At 41.5% G+C, this 22,080-nt stretch overlaps 1 protein-coding gene across 5 annotated transcripts in view; it reads right to left on the minus strand.

The window, feature by feature from the left end:
• hspa12a (heat shock protein 12A) overlaps positions 1-20,786 on the minus strand; it is a 62,249-nt gene extending 41,463 nt beyond the window's left edge. For all 5 annotated transcript variants that reach the window (XM_054795972.1, XM_054795970.1, XM_054795971.1 and 2 more), the window contains exons 1-2: positions 20,468-20,786; positions 585-661 (exon numbers count right to left, since the gene is read on the minus strand). In XM_054795972.1, the coding sequence (XP_054651947.1) occupies positions 585-656 (72 nt within the window). In that variant the 5' untranslated portion in view covers positions 657-661; positions 20,468-20,786. The remainder of the gene's footprint in view (positions 1-584; positions 662-20,467) is intronic.
• Positions 20,787-22,080: the final 1,294 nt, after the last annotated feature.

Genomic DNA, 22,080 nt, shown 5'->3' on the forward strand with positions numbered 1-22,080 from the left:
CATATTATACAAATATTAGACGAAACGATACATGAGATTGGGTCACCGAGAACCAGATGAGATTTTTAAGAAAAGTACAATGAAAAAAAAAGTATGACAATATATTGCAACTTACTCATATAATTTTTACTACATTCCACTCTTCTGCACTCTGTGTGTATGCTAGCAGCCCCGCCTACACCCACCGAGACAAAAAGTATGACTCATGTTCATGCCTTTGTTCTATGGAACAGGAAAACAGACACGCATGCGCATGGCAATACATTCAGCAAAATTATCCAGTTCGTTTTCATTGCTTGTATGATTAATTCATTTGTTTAATTTGTTGCTTATCGTCCCAGGTGTAGGGCCCAAGTTTTTTTCTGAACGAGAAATCTTGTCACGTTTTAATACTGGGACACGAGATCTTGCAACACTCCAAATAAATATATAATATAATAATAAAAATATCAAATAATAATAATCTAAAAAAAATAATAAAACATAATAATTTAAGAAGCGTGTATAGCTTTAGAAAAGAAAATCAGTAGCACATCAACTTTAAAACTACCAATTGGGAAGTATTGTATAGGAAAAGGAGTTACCTGAATATGTGTAGGAGACAGGGGAGTAATACCAGGATCACCTACACTTTTTGCTGGAGATGGGTTAGCCATTTCATCTGTAGAAAAACAAGACTCATAAACACACAATAACACACACAATTTAAGATCAACAGCAAGCCAGCTGTTGCAGTACATTTAACACGGGACATTTCATTAATGATACCCATGTCAACCCATATCACCCCATACCCATAACACCCCATACCCATATCATCCCATACCCATATCACCCCATATCATTCCATACCCATATAATCCTATACCCATATCACCCCATACCCATATCATCCTATACACATATCATCCTATACGCATATCACCCCATATCCATACCACCCCATACCCATACCACCCCATACCCATACCACCCCATACCCATGTCATCCCATACCCATGTAAACCCATATCCATATCATCCCATACCCATATCATCCCATACCCATATCATCCCATAACCATATCATCCTATACCCATATCATCCCACACCCATTCCAGCCTATACCCATATCATCCCATACCCATATCACCCCATACCCATATCATCCCATACCCATATCATCCCATAACCATATCATCCTATACCCATATCATCCCACACCCATTCCAGCCTATACCCATATCATCCCATACCCATATCACCCCATACCCATATCATCCCATACCCATATCATCCCATAACCATATCATCCCATACCCATATCATCCCACACCCATTCCACCCTATACCCATATCATCCCATATCCATATCACCCCATACCCATATCATCCCATACCCATATCATCCTATCCCCATATCATCCCACACCCATACCACCCTATACCCATATCATCCCATACCCATGTCATCCCATACCCATACCACCCTATACCCAGATCATCCTATACCCATATCATCCCACACCCATACTACCCTACACCCATGTCATCCCATACCCATGTCATCCCATACCCATACTAACCTATACCCATATCATCCCATACCCATATCATCCCACACCCATACTACCCTATACCCATATCATCCTATACCCATGTCATCCCATACCCATACCACCCTATACCCATATCATCCCACACCCATACTACCCTATACCCATATCATCCTATACCCATATCATCTCACACCCATACCACCCTATACCCATATCATCCCATACCCATGTCATCCCATACCCATGTCAACCCATACCCATATCAAACGAGTAGCTCTTCCCTCAAACTGTCATGTGACATGTGCTGTAATGAATGAACACCTGATGCTATTTTTACTGTGATGCCAGTGCATGCATGTCACAAATAAACACTGTGCAATAGTCAAGTCAAAGAACATGTTCTCCTACGCTCAACACATAAGACAGCTTAAGCCCCGGTCACAGCGCCCGAACTTTGCTGTAGCGTCCCTGGAGCGGTGAAAAAAAATCATCACCGCTCGTAACCACGCACAAAATGGAAAAAAAAAGAAAACACGGGCCTTGTCCCAGCGGTGCACTGCCGAAGCCGCCGTTGCTTTGGTGTTGGTTTAACGGTAGCGAACGTTGATTTAGCGATGACGCGAGCGTCGATAGAGCGGCGTTCTGCGCATGCGGGCTGGTGGCATCCTCATGACTTGCTGGAAGGCTCGTGGATCCTCATTCGCAGTCCCACAGTGCCCTCTAGTGTGTCTCTGCAAACACAACAACTGTCACAACAACTGTCTGACCCACACAACTCTTGTTGTGTGTTGTCAACAACTTGTTGCAATCTGAGGAGGTTCTGATTCTGCTGCTGGACTAGTGCACCAATCATAGCAAGTCTCTCTGCATCCATGGTAGTACAGTTTTACTGTAACTGTGAGCAAATTCCATATAACTGAGGTAAGCACTCAACGGCTATTCCAAATGGGCTCCCTGTATTTATAGCGAAATTATGCTCCGCCTCCGACACCTCCATACCAACGGCAAACCAAAGTTCATCACAGCAATGGGTCGCTGCTTCATCGCTGCTTCAACGCCTGACACCGTTCCAGCAATCCCGTGTCCGCTCGTAAAGCGCTTACAGCCGCTCCAACTAAGTTTGTGCAACGTTTAATCACCGCCTGGGCAAAGCTGGCGAAGCAGCAGTGGTCCAGCGTTCAAGATTTCTACGTTGGCGTAGCGAACCCGAGCGTCCACGAACTTCCGTCAAGCGGCGCCAAACTTTGACTGGGCGTTGTTGAAGCGGTGATGAACGTTGCCGTAGCGGAAAATTGCCCGCTCCTCACCGCTGGCAATATTTTGTGCAGCTCAAAACTTTCGGAGCCGTAGGAGGGACCATCAGCGGTGGCCGAGCGTATACGGCGTTGCCTTAACGGGGACCAACTTCTGTTAAACGGTGGTGCGCGGTTACAAGCGGTGCTGATTTTTTTTCACCGTTCCAGGGACGCTACAGCAAAGTTCGGGCGGTGTGACCGGGCCTTTAGTCTTAATAAACTCACAAACACTGTAAGAATCCAATTCAATAATGCTGGCAACCATGGATAGCTACACATTTGTATGTGACACAAACATGCGTATAAAAACAAAGTAAAGTATAAACTTGGCTCATTCAACACATCTACTGTCGCTTATTATTTTTTCTGCATTTGAGTATTAGATTAAAAGTAGAGCTGCAGCAATTCATCCATGAATCAAATGTGAATATCTTTTCATTTCCTTACTCATCCATGAAAGAAGAAGTTTTGTCTCTGTGTTGCAGGCGATTATAAGATAGCGTCGTTCCTCCCCACTTCAAGCTTTGAATTTCACAGCTTCACTCTATCACGTTTATATATTATTCATTAATAAATATATTCATTCATAAAACATCGCTGTTTTCTGGGTGAATACCACCTATTATTAGTCCAAGAATATGCATATTTAAGCAAACTGAAAGTATTCTTTCATTTTCAAGCATAAAAATGTCTAAATGAAGTAAAACACAATTATAAGGCATTCAGAAGACACATTCAAAGATGAATAATTTGATATTGATTAATTTATATTGACATGTGCATGCGTGTTTCCTCCTCTCTCTACCAAACAGGCTGGATGACAAGAGTTCACTGTGTGCATCCGTCTCAACGGAATCTCAACAAAAAGTTTTCTCACGGAATATAACTGTCAGTCATTCAGTCTCTTTGTCCTAGTGGGGAGAGGCGGGGCGATAGCGAGTGTGCATTGGCACACAATGTCAACATCACAGTATTTTTTGTGTGTGTTAAAATTCAGACAATAATGAAAGTGACACTGATTCAAAATCTGAAATATTGTGATTTTTATTTAAGTGCAATTTTTGTTAAAAGACACAGTTAATTTTATTTTTTGCCTTGTTCTTGTTTGTTGTATTTAATATGCTGTTTGTTTGCTTAATTTATTTATTATTTAAAAGCTCTTGACATCAGTGGTTCCCATTCGTGTACCCCTTTAGACATCCGACTGAAAGTACCCCCTCCTCCTGAACACTTAAAAAATATATACTACACAATGAAACATGTTGATATATTATTGAATTTAGTAGATATTATATTTAAAGAAATCATGTGTCTTATTTTTCAACTGCACACAATTTAAAATGGAGAGAGTTTTAGAGGGGCAGGTTTGTCTTCTGTGACAAGCTGTGGCAAGATCTGGTAAACTGTGTCTTTATGCTCTTTTGCTGCGCTTTGGTTTGCAACAACATGGTAATAGTAATGGTTTGGTTTATTTGAACATTCTTTTCACTTCAGTATACATTACATATCACAATTCCACATGTCCAAAAGCAGGAGGAAGAAGCAGAGCTTATTCAATCCTGTTCATTCCCATTCAACGCTCCCTTTGCCAGTTCTGAATAACACGAGAAACGATGGAGCGCTATTACAACATTACAATGTGTTCCAATGAAGTTGAGGTTTGTAAATTGCATAAAGTGCTGTTGTCATATGGCTTAGCATAGTATTTCTCTGTGATTGAGGATTCTTCTTCCTTATACTTTGTAAACATCATCTGCTTGTGCTGCTTTTTGAAATGGGTCATTTTAGTGCATTGCTTGAGTTCTTTACACAGTCTGTTCCATATTTTGATTCCGTACAGGCGTACAGGCGTTTTCAATGATTTTTTTTCCTAAGGTCATATTTCTCCTCTCTTGATGAGAAGAATTGTATTACGTTTTTGGGCAGCAGGTGATTGTGTTGTTTGCCTTATGCATCATTTCAGCTGTTTGAAAGTTAACTAGGTCAAAACGTCTTCAGATTTGTGATTTTAGGAATAAAGTGTTTGTATGTTCTCTATAAGCGGCATTATGGATTATCCTAACTAGGCCTGTCACAATAATTGATAAATCGATAAATAGAATAGTTAAAAAAAAAACAGGTCGAGAATTATGACGCCCTCGATAAATTGACATGTGCATTCATGCGTGTGTTTCATCTGCTCGTCTCTCTGTGCCACATGGGGCCCTCATCTCATTCAGCCTCTTTGTGGAGGGGGGGCTGCTAGTGAGGGGATACAGAGGGTTTAGCAATGAGCTTTTGTGAGGCAGCATACGCTAACACGAAGAAGGCGCAGAAGCGATGCGACCCACACACACAAAAAAAGAAAAATCTTTCAGATGAAACACTTTTAATGCACAACGTCATCGTCAAACTTACGTATTTTTTCATCTAACAAACACACAACAATGAACAACTTCATGCTGTCACCTTTCTTCTGCACTCTACTACCTGCTGTGCTTGTTCACAGGTGGGCAATGCAGGAAGTGGAATGTTTTCATCTTCCAAGAATGAACCCTGACAACGTGCTGCACTATGACAGTGAAAGAGCTGGAGAATAATTCTGCTCTGGTCACAATCACAAATGTGTTTAGTAAGTGTTGGTTGGACAGTGTCTGCGTGTTGTTCTCGGAAAACATAGCAGCGAGACATGTTCACCTGCTCTGAAAAGTCAATACTGCCATTGAATTGGCAGCATCTTGTCCAGTCAAGCAGCAGTAAAAGTCAGTAGTAGAAGTTTCTTTCAAAGAAATGACCATGACATTTCATTGGAACGCCGAACACTATACGTGTTCCATCCTTTTTATTTGTCTGCTCTAATAGCCTTCGCTAAGTGTTCTCTGAATGCACACAATAATCATCATTCTGTGCGACTTATTATAAGCATCCTGTTGAAGGGTCTCCCAGCAGGACATCATGTTATCCAATCCTTTTAGCTGCCTCACTCATCTTTTCTCTAGTCCTCCCCTATGGAGGGAATGAGTGCTCTCAAGTCCCATAATACACTTGCCAAGCAATTACAGACCCAAATTACAGACCACCTGTGGCTAGACCCAATCTCCACACATCCACTTGGTCTTTCAGCAGCCTTGGCTCTCCATTCCCAAAATCACCTCCATAACCTCAACTTTTCTGCTTTTTTTTTTTTTTAAATACATCTGGATTTGACTCAGAGCACTAGGACTCAGCCTCTTTGGCTGGTTGTGATCCGTCTTGGAAAGGTGTGTGACCTCGGCCGCCTTGCTTTTGCTCCATTCTGGGGTGTTCGCAAGCTTCTTAGCCATCTTTGTGAAGAGCAGCACTTCTATTTCTCAAATCCTCAGGGAGTTCACTGCCATGAAGTGCCATGTTGAAAATCCAAAGGCCAGGATGACACCATGACAAAGAGGCTGAATAGCTGACAGGAGGTTTCACTCTTTCCATTCATTCCGCTATAGAACCAATGCGCACATACACATGCAGAGTGAACCCTCTTGTCATCCAACCTGTGTGGAACAGCAAGCGAGACGAGGAAAAGGTTCAGGCATACAAATATGCACATCTCAATTTATCAAGGCCACAAGGCGGGTGCAGGTGAGCGAATCAAGCGGTCTTTTTTTCTCCTGTCTGTGACATTAACGACTCTCCGAGGAAGATATTTCGAGTCCTCGTTGTACCAAATGCTCCGCGATGAGGGGGGAAAATATCTCATCAAACACACAAAACAACCTTATCAGCCACCTGAAAGGCCAGCATCGCCACGACGCCTGCGGCTTGTTGTGCCGCTGGGTTTGAAAAGGTTTGCCAGAGACCTCCATGGTGTCACACCGGCTGCTCTGAGCATGTGTCCGAATATAGTGCACCTAACTGGGCCACAGGAGGTGGCTTCCTCCGCGCTATACTCTGGTTGTCCTGATAGTAGTCTTGTGGTGGTAGTAGTAATGTCATGATATTTGATTGGGACAAATCAACAGGTACAGTTGGTCCAATCCTAATTTGTTCCAGTCCTTCTTACCTCCAGGTGTGCACAAACTACACTTCAATCTAAATTAAATTAAAATCGATTATCGGTCTCATATTGATCTTGAGAAGCAGAAGCGGTATCTTGAGAAGCGGTATCAGTCTTGGTGTGGAAAAGCAGACCTACCGTACTATCTTTATGTAGGCGTGTCACCATAACAAATTTTGATGGACGATAATTGTCCTACAAATTATTGCAGATAAACGATATTATTGTCCACATAATTTTGAGACAAATTTTTCATGAATGCAGTGATAATTCAGTATATGGCATAATAACGTGATAAAGACATCAAAAGCAATAATATTTAACTTCTTCTAGAGTATTTCACCTTGTAATGAGAATGTCAAGCACTTTTAACTAAAAAAAAAAAAACCCTAATGAAAATGGGCTCACCTTATTAATTCTGTTTAAAACCGAAATATTCTCACACTGGTGCTGTGGCATTCGGCTTAAAAACCATCACTTTTGTGCCTTCATTCGTATTTGCTTGTTTCACGACGCTCACGCCGCTCTGTGTGTGCGCTCGCTACTGACTCCGCCTCCACCCAATGGGACAAAGAGACTAAGGCCCTGTTCACGCAGATTTTAATTTATTTTTTTGTGAGTTAGATCATAGAAAAGGCCGCACGGTGCCCGAGTGGATAGCATGTTGGCCACACACTCAGGAGATCGGGAAGACCTGGGTTGGAATCTCCGCTTGGGCATCTCTGTGTGGAGTTTGCATGTTCTCTTCCGTGCTTCGTGGGTTTTCTCCAGTTTCCTCCTCTTGGTGACTCTAAATGTTCCCTGCAATTAGCTGGTGTACCTCTCGCTCGAAGTCCGCTGGGATAGGCTCCAGCATACCCCCGTGACCCTAGCGAGGATAAGCGGCGTAGAAAACGGATGGATGAAAAAACTTGGCATCCACACTGTCGAATTAGTAAATAGTTGCATCCACACGGGAACGGATCACTGGGTGAAAAAGATGCAATACACAAGGCACGCCTACGTGTGGCGCTGACAAAGACAGAACCACGTGACACACCAAACTATAGAAGAAGAAAGAACGCATGCGCATAAGTCAAAAACGAAAAAATATCAGGAAAATGTGGACTGGGGTGAGTCATTTCTGTCCAGATATTCAGATGTTATGTTGGCTTGTCGTCAACGGTCACTTCCGGTCACGGAAGTGCAACAGGGTGGCGGTGGGTTGGTGACATCTTTTATTTTGTTGTAGACAAGCTGACGTTTTCAGATTTTCCCAGTCTGGAAGCCGTTTTCCAGGTTTTGAGTAGGGTTGGGAATCTCTGGCCACCTCACGATTCGATGCGATTACGATTCAGATCTCAGACATCATTTTTTTATATGTAATTTTGTCTATGTAGAATTTTTTTTTTACTGACTGTGGACTACTAAAATAAAGCATATTTGTAATGATCCACAATTAAAATAAACATGGAACGGATGAATTTACTTCGATTATCTTAATAATTGGGTGCTTACATCTACCAACATATTTACCATATTTCCCAAGAACCAGCAGGAAAAGGAAAGTGCACCAGTTGCAGCATGCATACAATTAACACAAACTTCAGCATATTCCGAACATTAAAAAAAATCTGCCATTATTCACAAATAAAGAATAAAGATATCTAGACAAAAATCTATTTTTGCTGTATAGCATGCAAAATGTAGATTACTGTACCAGCAACTCTCATACAAGAATAATAATCTCATACAACCTGATAATCCCCTACAATTTTATGTTGTTTTGTTTCTCATTATAAGAGCATGTCTGTTTTCTTCAAAAGTTCACATTTATGCGACTAAAATTACGTTTTTCTTTCTTATATTACAGCTAAAATGACAACTTTTTCTTGTTAGCGTACAAGTTGTTCTCTTAATGTTTTGACTTTATTCTTGTCAACTTCCTGCAGATTTTTTAAATTTTTACTGCTGTTTTAGTTTTCTTGTTAAAGTAGATTTTTAGAATGGGCAGTGGGCCGCACTTTGGACACTCCTACTGTAGTCCCTTGTGGAAATACCGAAAATAAAATGAAAATAAATTTTAGGGGCAAACGTCAATCATTGTTCCATCAATCAAGCATCAGCAGTCAGTAAATATAAGATACAGTGGTGCCAAAAAGAGTTTGTCCCCTTCCTGATTTCTTTCTTTTTGGCATTCTTATCACACTGAAATCTTTCCGATTATATACTAGTCAATGACAACATAACTAAACACAAAATGCAATTTTTAAATTCAAATTTTATTATTAAGGGAGAGAAAAATCCAAACCTATATGACCCTGTGTGAATAGTGTCGTCGTGGTGGTGGTAGTGTGATGGTCTGCGGCTGTTTTGCTGCTTTAGGACCTGGAAGACTTGCTGTGATAAATGGAAGCATGAATTGTGCTGAAGGAGAATGTCCGGCCATCTGTTGGTGACCTCAAGCTGAAAGCAACTTGGGTTCCGCAGCAGGACAATGATCCAAAACACACCAGCAAGTCCACCTCTGAATGGCTGAAGACTTTGGAGTGGCCTAGTCCAAGTCCTGACCTGAATCCTATTGAGATGCTGTGGCATGACCTTAAAAAGGCGCTTAATGCTGGAAAACCCTCCAGTGCGGCTGAATGACAACAATTCTGCAAAATTCCTCCCCAGCGCTGTAAAAGACTCATAGCAAGTTATCACAAACGCCTGATTGCGGTTGTTGCTGCTAAGGGGGGACCAACCACTTATTAGGTTTAGGGGGCCATCACTTTTTCACACAGGACCATGTGGGTTTGGTTTTTCTTTCTCTCTTAGTTGTTCAGTTGTGTTGTCATTGACTAATATGTAAATTTGTTTGATGATCTGAAACATGCCGCATGCCGTGGTCTAGTGGTTAGCATGTTGGCCACACAATCACAGTCCGGAGATCTCCGTTGGGCATTTCTGTGTGGAGTTTGTATGTTCTCCCCGTGCGTGCGTGGGTTTTCTCTGGGTACTCCGGTTTCCTCCCACATTGCAAAAATGTTAGGTTAATTGGAGACTCTAAATTGTATGAATGTGAGTGTGAATGGTTGTTTGTCTACAGTATATGTGCCCTGCGATTGGCTGGCGAGCAGTCCAGGGTGTACAACGCCTGTCGCCCGAAGTTAGCCCAAAGTCTCCAGCGTATATGTGTTGTACTGTAGTAGTCTGGAAGTGTTGATAAATGACGAGACACAGACAAAATCGTGTAGTCCCAATGCAGAATGTTGCTTTTCCAGCTGGATCCTGTTTCCTGCCCTCTTTCCTCCTATCTATCTTAACAGCGTGGGATCACTGGCGGCCCCACCCCCCCATCCTGGAACTCCCACTCCACCACAAAATCACCATCTTACTGCAACTGTAAAATATATTTAAGTATTTGTCAGGAAGAAGTGTAGTAGATTTTGATGTGTAATTGTCTGCTGTCAGGTTTTGTGTTTTTCTTGTTTCTATTGTGAAGTGCTTGGTGGACGGGCTTCGGCTCCACTGGACCATCCATTTGAGCGGATCAGTCATGTCGGCTAGTGAAGAGGGAAAGAGTCCATCTTTCCTGCCCAACAGCAGACCAGCACCTCTGTCTTTGCTTATTTTATTCTTCCACCGTCCAATACGCTGTTACTAAAGCTTGCTTTACGCTTGTGTCCAGGGCAGGGTTTGAGACTGCAACTAAATGGTCTCATTTTGTGAACAAATTAGAGACTTTGCAAGAAAATGTTTCATCGACTCGCGCATGCGCAACCAGTCAATTTGCTGATTTTATCTGATTATTAAGCAGGGCTCCAGACTGCGACTACATGGTCTCATTTTGCAACTAAAGTATGAGACATTGCGAGTCAATTCTTCATCTTCTTGCACATGTGGAACCAGATAAAAGTACGCTCGTTATGCCTGTCGCGATAATACGGGTGAAACGATTCGTTTCAATAACGATTCGATTCGTATCACGGTTCATGGTTGCCGATACGATTCAAGGACGATATTGGTTCATTTCAACGATCCGATCCAAAATGATTCAGTAACCTTTCAGCCAAAAATTCAACCAGTGTGACTTTGAAATAAATACCTGGATACTAGACAGTGCAGGTGACCTTTCCTCCGTTCCCTTTGTTGTTTGTAAGGTAACCATGTATAAAGTAATAATGGATATAAACAAACAAGTAAACAACAATGAATGGCAAATGCATTCACATTTTAGATGAATAGTGCAACCAACACTTCAGAACAATGAATGGATGAACAGGTTGAATTCAATCAAGTCTGAGATGAATTCTATCTCATAAAATGTGACTTGAACTTGAATTTGATGCCTCATTCACTTCCGTACCCCAAGTATTAAAGAAGTTTAGAGCACATTTTATACCCGAAAATAGTGCCTTTGTTTCCTATTGATGGACCCATGGACCTTGACAAGTACAACCGTGATACAAAATATATCACAACTCAGGCTGTGGCATTTGTTTTAAAAGTCAACAGAGTAGCCGTTTACATTTGTTTTTTACATTTTTGTTATTATCAAAAAGTCCAGGGAAGAAAATCAAGATTCATTTCATTTAGGCCTCACTACACACACCACACTACAAATTGCATGTACACAGTAATTCCGGGCAAAATTAACATATTTCGATATTACAGTGAATCCGAAGCGATCACATCACAGGCAAGCAGGCATTGAGTGTAGCGTCCGAGGTGTAGAGCGTCTAGAGTCACACTTTACAGATTAAGATTAAAAAAAAACACTCCAATAAAAAGCACACACAACAATAAAAAGATTACAAAAATAAATAAAAGTCTCTGTAAAAAAAATTTCACTTGAATAAATCATGAACATTCGGTATTATTGGCTTTCCTCTAGAATTTTTTGAAGCTGTGGTGGTGGGCTGCATGGGAGGTAGCCTGCTGCTGCCGTGTCGTGACGCTGCTGCGTCGCTCTGGCAGGATTATTTTTTTTTTTATATTGAAATGTACTGTCGGTAACAACGGCAGCATTAGGGTCGTTTCCACAGGCTTGTACAAGAAATGTATCAATTAACTCGAAATGCCTTTCTCGCTGCCTTTTCTTTCACTCCTTATCTGTCAAGTGCCAAAAGGGCAAACAGGTGATTCCGGTGCATGTTTTTCAAAATAAAGTGTAGTGAAAGGTTTTTATTATATTAGATAGATATTTTATTTTAAATTAAGCGTGGTCAATATGTACATTATCGGCTATACATGTACTGATATAGCACAGGCGTGCTCACACTTGTTCATCCCGTGGGCTACTTTGTCCCAAAGAGCAACCTCCCACTATAAACATAGAGAATATAGCCTATATAAATATATATATATTTTTTTTTAATAAATATGAGTAATTACGTACGTTGTACATGTAAATCAGGGGTGCACACAATCAAAATGATCTACCTCTTACAATAAAACATGCAGCATATATAAAATCTAAGCGGTAAACTTTGCAACTACTATACTAAATACTAATGATTTATATTTCACATTCACAGTTTCAAAGTTTACTAGTCATTAAAATAGTTGACATCATTGAGTAATTCGCAATTCAAAGCAATAAGGCAATAAAGATGATGACACATAATTCCTCAATAGTTGTGTACATAAACTGAGTAATATGTCAATGAATATACCCACTAGGCGTTCATCATGTATTATTATGTGTTGCTGTACAACATTACAGATACTGTAATACAGCCAGAATGAAAAGCATTATGCAAAAGACAATGCAGCCGTAGTCAAGGCAACATATTAAAAAGCTTTCAGCAATGGCTACATTTTCCAATTCATCGTGAAATAGTAGTTTAACAAATTAACTTGGAGAAAACACATTTCATGGCGTGAAGCGCAGCCATGAAACAATTGATTTATTTTTTTATTTTTACATAAGTAGCCGCTACAAGTGCACGTGTAACTTTTTTTACACATAGAGGCATCTTACAGCTGAGTTACTTTGTCTGTAATCAGAAAAATAAAGACGAAAGTTGCATTATCCGTGTGTGCCTGCCTACATCTGTTCTCTACTTTTTTTATGCCGTCGCCGCTGTACGGGAGCGAATCAGGAGAGGGCTTAATGTCAGCTGACTGATGTCATATGACACCTACGAAGTGACAGTAATGATGCAGGTGACACGCGATCAAAACTACCTCCGCGATCGCCGCAATGGGCACCCCGATATAGCATATATGTCCTTGCACACACCGTATTATTAGCAATAAAAATTCATTTCCAAGGTGTGGCGGAATTTACTGAGCCCTAACCGTACGCTAACCTGGCGGGCTTCTCTGTGTATCAACTCACTTGCAGCCCCGCCTCCACCGACTGGGACAAAGAGGCTGAATGGCTGAGGGGAGGGTTCACTCTCTCTGTTCATTCCAACAGAGAAGCAACAGAGATGGAGAGTGAACCCTCTTGTCATCCAGCCTGTGTGTTAAAGAGAAAAGAGAGCGAGGAAAACAAACACACATGCACGTCAATTTATCGAGGCGGGCAAAATTATCGACTTCGTGTTCTTGTTCCATTAATCGATTTATTGATTAGCGTGACAGGCCTAATGATCTGAAACATTTACTGTAAGTGTGACAAACATGCAAGAAAAAAAATCAAGTTGTCATACACTCTTTTACACCACTGTATGCCTGTCACGGTAATCAATAGATCGATTAATGGAAAGACGAAAAAAAACAGGTTGATAACAGGTCGTCCTTGATAAATTGACATGTGCACGTATGCGTGTGTTTCATCTGCTCGTCTCTCTGTGCCACGCAGGCTGGACGACACGAGCGGTCACTCTGCATCTGTATGTGCGGATTGGTTCTTTCGTGGAATGAACAGAGAGAGTGGGCCCTCATCTCATTCAGCCTCTTTGTGGAGGCGGCGCTATTAGTGAGTAGATACAGAGGGTTTAGCAGTGAGCTTCGTGAGGCAGCATACGCTTACGTGAAGAAGGCGCAGAAGCGATGGTTTCTGAGGCGAACGCCACAGCCGACAGCCACAGTGTGAGAACATTTCGGTCTTAAACAGAATGACCACGGTGAGCGCATGAACACCGACGACTGATACGGACAGTTTTCTCAACTGGGAAAAAAAACTACCGATGGAGGTGTTTTGGCAGCAGAGCCTTCGTCCTGACAGACGTTTGGTTGGCAAATATAACCAAAACAGTGCAAAAGTGTTGCTGGCTACATTGCAAAAACATACGTACAGGCAACTTCTGTGTCAAGCTAATGTCTCACACAGGTACACCGTACACTATACTTGAGTACCATCTAGTGGTTCAAATGTAAAGTACACCGCTCACGACAAATAATGGAAAATGGTCTCAAAAAAGTTTTTTGATAAAAGCGACAATATTTTGTAGCACAATTATTGACCAGCAAAATGTCACTGTATATATTCATAACACAGGGTAAACACTGCTTGAGACTAGTCTGTGTACAGATACAGTATATAGTATGGTCCTTTGGAAGTATTTGATATTGTTTAGTAGAGTTCAGCATAAATTATACTTAAATATGTGGTAAGGTTCTGTGTGCTTGAAAGGCTATAACATTTTATTTAGTCTTCACAATTTTCTTTTAAGAATATACAGGTAGGTGCACTTTATGGTGGATAAATAAAGCCTACTTTGCTACATTTTTGTAGTAAAGGTCACGTTTTCCTGTGCCATGTTGGTGTTAATGTTAGAGTGCAGCTTCCCAGCCAACTGGAGCGTTGCGATACATTCCAGTCTTCCGTAAAGTAGGACGTTGAAGGGACAAAGCCTGCAATGTCATTTGACATGATGGTGCAACATCCTGTATCAAGTTCATGCAGATGAGCCTGACGGCAGGGGAGAGGTACACGGAGGGTGGAGAGCGGTGCAGGCCGGGCCAGGAAAACACACTGCTGTATTTGGGTCACATTTAGTGATAACTGCAACTCATGTTTTATTCACAAAATATGAAAGCTTTACAGTTTACAATAAATCCCTGCCAATTCACAGTTTGGCATTCCCCCCACTGCATATTTGCAAATACACTAAGTCCCCATCCGAAAAGCACAATTGGTTCCAGACGACCGTTCTTAAGTCGGGACAAAGGTAATATTAGCAATGATATAGGTACTACATGTACGTGTATACATATACAGTATATGTGTATGTATGTAAATATGAGTTTGGATGCAGTAGTAATATTAAACCAGGATAATTAATGAAAAAAACAGTACTAAAAATGATATAATAATACGTAATGATAAATGTTATTTACCTTTGAAGAGGAGTGATCGAGCATACGTCGTTGGTAGTGGTGGAGGAGGAGGAGATATTGAAAAAAAGGTCGTTGTGGTTAGACTTCTAAAAGTGTTCTGTGGGTGGTGTAGAATTAAGCAGTCCTATTAACTCTTCATAAACTTTAATCACACGCTCTGTCTGGTTTGTATCGTACAGCTACAACTTAGCTTTCCATTTAGCTTTATCTCCCCAGCGGCTTCCTGTACCTGTTGGTCCCATTAGCAGTGTCACAGTGCCCTCTACTGGTCAAGACGTAGCAGTATAAATAATGGAGTTACAGTACTAAAAGGCAAAATACATGAAAAAATAGACCAGTCGGCTTGTGTTCGTATCTCCGAAAGTTCGCATGTCGGATGTTCGTAAGTTGGGGACCTAGTGTATCTTTTGTGTGCTTTACATTATAAATCATTTGTTTTTTTTAGTAAAAAGTAGTTAGATGGCGCCATCTGCGCAGTATTTTGTAAGTACAATACTATATACTGTACGCCTGTAATTCATTCTCAATGTGTACTACTTTTATTTACTGTACTTTGATTTAAAACAACTGTGAGAGGCGAGTGTTTCCCATACATACAAACTAGGGATGCTGTACTCAGCGTTTTATGTTGCCGATTCCTATACGATCATCCATTAGTGAAATCGTCCGATACCGGTCACATAGACTCATTACTCATTAAATACCAGCCATTTTTCAAAATTCAGTACTGCTGGTGGGGGAAACAATCGATTCTAAGATGCATCACGATGAGCACATTGACGATTATTAATAGATTCATAAATGTCAATAAGCACTGCTGACGGAACCAAAAAAAAAAATTAACAAAGAGGCGGAAAGCGGAAGTGCCGCCCGGACAATTTATAGTGGTGCAACTAAGTGTAATGGGCGCCATTACACTTGGGCGACGTCGCCTCCCGTGTGTGGCGCCTCAACTCAAATATCTAAACAACTATGCCAACATAAACAACACAAAAAAGGGTTGTTTTACATCAAAATAAGAATTTATTTACAAATATAACACCATGAACTATTTAGAATTTTCACATTTGGACCTGAACGATGTGTTCGTGTGCATGTGTTAATATTTCCCTAAAATGCGCACCTCCTGCACGCTACACTCCTCCACGCTCTCTCACTTCCTCCTTGTGTTAATACAAGCAAAAGAGCCATGCCGAGCTCTCATCAAATGCACTTCTGCCAGTTTATGGCCGTTTTTAAAACTTAAAAACTGCTTGAAAAGTAACTCTTTTATTGTACACTTGCGTCATCACCTCTTAAAAGACGTGTTAATACGTCTTTGGGTTGAGCATTTGGGTTTAAAAAAAACATAGAAATAGGTCTTTGGTATCGAATGTTTCAGTTTATTTATGATGAGAGCAATTGGCCATGGGTGCCGTATAAGAGTTAGGACAATTCCAACGTCCACTGACTGCCAGGGGGCCAAAAAAATAGCTAATTATTTAAAAAATAAAGGCTAACTTGCAGTGCTTGAGTGCACACTTACGTGGAGCCCAGGAAACATCATGAAAGCTTTTTGGAATCAGCTGTGTGTGTCATAAGGCACACACGCATGCACGTCTGTGTGCTGCACAAAATGAAACCAAAACCCCAAAGTCAATAAGCCAAATAAGGTTAAATAAGGTTTAAAAATATGACATTTGTGTCCCACATAACACAAAGCAAAAAGCTATGTAGAGTGGAGTTTTTAAAAATCTCCACTCTGGAGTTTTGCGCCAATGTCAATTATGCAAATTAGATGATGATGTCATCTACACCCCTTGGTTAATTCATTTAATTACGGATAAAAAATGTGTATTTTGCATGGTCACATTTGGATAAAGATTGACATAAGCACGGATAAATAGATAAGTAATCATCCTACATATCTTTTATTCCAGTCTGGGTCTGATGTTGGCTTCCTCCCCCTTGAATGGCTTGAATTTGAGCTCAAGGGTCCCTGACATGATTCAGCAACTTTGCTAAAATATGTTATATATTGCTCATTTCCAGAAGTGACTTCAGCGGAGCATTCTCACTCAGGTAAAACAGTGGTGTACGAGACAGAGGATGTTTACAGTGATTATAGCAAAGATTTGAGCCATTGTGCAAATAGTTTTCAAGGAGGAAAAAACATTTGGAGATGAAATCGAGAACTTGTAGCACGTGGACTTATGCCTTAAGACATGGAGATGAAGATCGGTGGCCATGGTCCCCACAGTCAACATATGGCTGTGAAAAGATGCTTATATAACATGTATAATGCTTTGCAGCCTTGTCGCTATCGTGGAATAGTGTTCAGAAGACATTATGTAAACAAGACATGAGTTACTCTGTTCTGTGGCAACTTTGATGTACTGGTCATTCTTGCTTTTTTTCTCCTGTGTACTGGCGGAATAGCATTGTTTTTCCAAATGTGTTTATAGTATACTTTCAAGCCAAATGCTTCTTGTAAAGGTGTTACTTCATAGCAGTCATCAGTGAAATGGCCACGGCAAAGATCAGAACTCAAGGTGGGCGTCCATCTGTCTCTCATTCTCTGTGCATGCTTCGTCCATTGTTGTCTTAAAGCTCCCTCTTTCGGAAAAGAAAACATACTTACAGTATCACTGGGATACTATAAACATCCAGCAGCAACACAACATTTTGGCATGACTACTATTTTGGTGAAAAACCACCAAGTTGACAATCTACCTCGAGAAACCGTTTCTTTACTCTGCTTTAACAGAGAGGTGTCACCCCGATGACCTCATTTGTGGAAATTAAGACTACTTTGTCATGAGTGGCGCCATGAACTATAAATGGCATTTTTGCAAATTTCAATTCAAAAATCGAACAATGTAGAACATAATTACAAACAATATATAACATATCAAAGCTAAGTTGATGAATCATGTTAGGGACCTTTTAACTTTTTTGGTCCACTCACGTGGTTTAAGTCTGTATATTAATTTAATACCAAATGGAAGGGGAACGTTTTAACAATCATGATAAAGCAGGATCCCAAGTACTACAAAAATGCATACACCAACAATAAAGCCTCATTTTCAGGGGAATCGCCACTTACAGTGACAGTGTGGATGGGATTGGAACACCAATATAAATGAAAGCTTCCAAATGAAACACTCTTAATGCACAAAATAATCATCAATCTTACCTATTTGTTCATATAATGCACACAGAGCAACGAACAACTTCATGCTCTGGTCTCTTTCTGCTTCATCCTTGCGCCGCAAGGCGTTCAGGTGCACTCGTAATTTTGAGTGTTAGACGCTAATTGTTTTTCATTTTTATTCACTTCCCCTCTAGTACAATTGGTGTACCCATAGGAGTACGCGTACCACCCTTTGGGAACCAAAACAGGCTTTTTGTGGGTGCATCCAGCCTACAGCTGCAACAATTTATCAATGAATTGATGGTGGTGGTTCTGTCTGCGGATCTGTTTACAGCGCCACACGTAGGTGTGCCTTGTGTATTCCACCCTTTTCACCCAGTGATCCGTTCCGTCTGGATGCAACTATTTACTAATCCGACACAGTGCGGACATGTGGGCAAGGCCTAAGAAAAGAAAGGTTATAGTTGCAGCTGCAGTCCAGTATTGGTGTTTTTTTGGCGGCTGGAGAGGATTTGGTGGACATCCGATTCATGGTGACTTGCTTCAACCATGAGGTACTAACTAGTTTACTTTGCATTTAGTCAACCTAATGCAGATTTTCACGCTGGCCTTGTCATCAGCGCTTACCGCTTCAGGAGCAGCCGGGCGCAGGTGTTCCCCATACAGTCATCCCTCGTTTATCACTGTCAATTGGTCCCAGACCCGACTGCGATAAATGAATTTCCACGGATTCAATGTTAATAAATGGAATATTTTGGTACTTAGAGCGTAGAAAACCTGTTTATGACTTTCTAAATGCACATTATTAGAGCCCTGCGGACATGAAAGAACAACCGCATAGTCACATGTACACTCCTATTCTTCTAACCAGTTAGCCTCGAATTTATTCTTTCTAAACTTAAGAAGCCAAAAATGTACCACTTCCACACGGTGTGGGAGAAGAACTTTTTTTCTCTCTATGATGTGGGACATGCCATGGCTGACTTCATGACTTCATGCAGCGTTAAGGTAATGACATGTAAGCTAATGTCTCAACGTTTTGTGTCATTACTGCCACCAAGTGACCACAATACTACATACCACTTGCATGTACACCATAATCTACCACCAAACATCATTTATTCATTCATTAATTTCTGAAAAAACCTGATATAGAGAGGGCGGGGTAATCGAACCGCGATATTGCGAGGGCCGACTGTATATCGTAGTACAATAAAAGTAGTAGTAGTAAAGTAGTAACAGTGGGTGTGGCCTCGAAGACGCTAGGCAGGTTGTTTGTGTTGTTTTGTAAGTGCACAGTGCTGTTAGCGTTTCAATTCATGCACATTGACCAGGAGTGTGTCGTGCTTCCCACAGGACTACAATCAATCTGTGGCGTCGTGTTGCAGGGGAAAGAGTAGGTGATGTCATCATCTAATTTGCACAATTGGCTATGACACAAAAGTCAGAGAGGAGAGTTACGATGCCATTTACTGTACGGTGTACACAGTCCCATTATAATGTGTTTGCAAGCGAGGGGCACAGGTAGCACCAAATCTAAACATAAAGCATAAAATACAAAGGTGGTGGCAAATCTATCTGTGGCGGTCCAAATTTATCAGTGGCAGGCCGCAAGAAGTAAACCATGTATGGGAAACCCTGGGTGGTACGCTATGTCATGATCACGCTTTGGTACGTAGGCTGTGGGCCGCAAGTGGCCCCCGGGCTGGACTTTGGACACCACTGCTCCACACCAACCATGCCTTTTTTGCACCTTATGGTGTGCACTGCGCCACAGTCAGGATGGAACAAACTGTCCCCGTGAAGTTGGGACGATTGTCCAACACGTCTTAGTCAGGTGAAGCAGTCCATACTGGTAAGATTGTCAAAGCTGAGTCATGCAACATGTCTTGTTTCACATTGAAATGTCAGGACAAGGTTTGATGGCTCACGGGGCCCACCCACTGCAGGCAGGCCCTGTGGACGACATGAGGACATGCTGCAGACTTTTGCTGCAGTGTCTCACAAGTCCTCGCTAGGCTGGGAACTTTCATTCATTCGTTAGAAAGCGCACCAGAAGGCAAAGGCAGCAAGCAAAAAGGACGCTAAAGTTTTCATGTCGCCATGTTGTCTGCAGTGATGCTTGGCGGGTCCAGGCACTGCGGTTCCGCGGAAAAGACTTCCTGTGGTCCACCCCACGACATGTTTGACACGGTGGATCGCCACAGCAGAGCAGCCAGAAAAGATGCGATGTCTTACCTGCTAGAATCTTCTCTTCTTTCGTCGTAATGGAGCCTCCCAGCTTCGCCTCCTCCCTGATGCAAAAACACTCAGCAATTGTCCTCTTTGACCGGAACCGCACCAGAACGACCGGTACCGCCTCTCACAGGCACGTTACAACTTCACTTTGCACCGCAAAGCACATGGAGCACAGTGTCGTTTAGGGAGGGGGTTCAATGAAATAGATGTCGTGTAGGGAGGGCGTTCCGTGAAATAAATCTTGTCGTTGGGGGGTTAAACCAGCATGGAGGATGTTGGACCCCACATTGCTGCAGCTCTCGCAGCCCCTCCCATCACCTTCCACACCGTCCTGACTTGGAATCCGTGATTCTCGCGATACGGTACATTTAGCTATCGATAGGATACCAACTAACGATACTAGCATGGCCGATCGGCGCCAAAGCACGGCACAAACGCAACAGGAAAATGCTGTGTATGAAAAATTTTGCAATCACATTAAAAAAAGCAAAACACAAAAAACAATGTCATGAAAGAAATGTTGTAAGTAGAGGGAATAAAACTGGCGTTAGCCAAGCTACCAGGAAGTTACCCATGCTACAAGGAAAACTAGCCAAGTTACCAATAAGTTAGCCAGGATACCAGGATGTTAGCTAAGCATGTTCGCCAGGCTACCAGGAAGTTGGACCTTTGCAGCATTTTTATTTTGCATTTGTTTTTAATACAGCCATATTTGTGTGATTACAGCATTTTTAATTTGCAAACTATAACAATATCAACAATGCAACATACATATAAATATAACAATAAACAATATCAACAACACAACAAATATTTCATATTATACTATATTAAGTATCTTTATGTACGACGACCGAAGAACATCCCTGTCGTCAAGCTAGTATCGATCTAATACTGCTACCGCCCTTGGTATCGATAGGATCGACATTTGTATGGACCTTCTCACTGATTTTCCACTGCAGCTTTGCTTTGCTTTGCAGGACATCCTGCATGATGCTGCACTGTCATCCGCACACATGTTAATCATCAATAGCACATCTACACAGTATGTGCACAAATACTGTACTTCCACAAAGTATTCAAACACAACTTTTACCCAGGAAGAATTGCATCCCGCACGTTTTGTCTTGGAGGGTCTGGTAATTAGGAGAGTATTATATAAAGCAGGGGTGACCAAACATGTTCCACTGAGATATGCACATGGTTGTCACGTGTTGTCACGTGACTATCCCAGCCTAGGGTTCCTCAAAATGGCAGTGTGTCAGGTAAGCTAGCTCATTTCCAATTCTTTTTTTTTTTTTTACAGTGAAAACTCATTTTGAATCCATTTAACAATTGTAATGCTTTAATAGTGTGTCAAACATTCCAACTGTTCTTACAGTTCTTCAATGAAGAGACTAGAACAACAAACAAGCACATTATGGCTATCAGTGACGCTGTGGCATGGTCCTCACCCTAGAATGCACAGACAGGAGCCAAGTGCAGGTAAAAAAAAACAACATATCTCTAATAGATAACTCAAGCAGGTGTAAGTAGTTGCAGGCGGCGGTAAGGCTAATGGAAAACAAAAAGCAGAAAAACAATAACTGTAGCACTGTGGGGAAGTAGCAGCT

Source organism: Dunckerocampus dactyliophorus, chromosome 13, assembly GCF_027744805.1.
Source record: "Dunckerocampus dactyliophorus isolate RoL2022-P2 chromosome 13, RoL_Ddac_1.1, whole genome shotgun sequence".
Lineage (NCBI taxonomy): Eukaryota > Metazoa > Chordata > Actinopteri > Syngnathiformes > Syngnathidae > Dunckerocampus > Dunckerocampus dactyliophorus.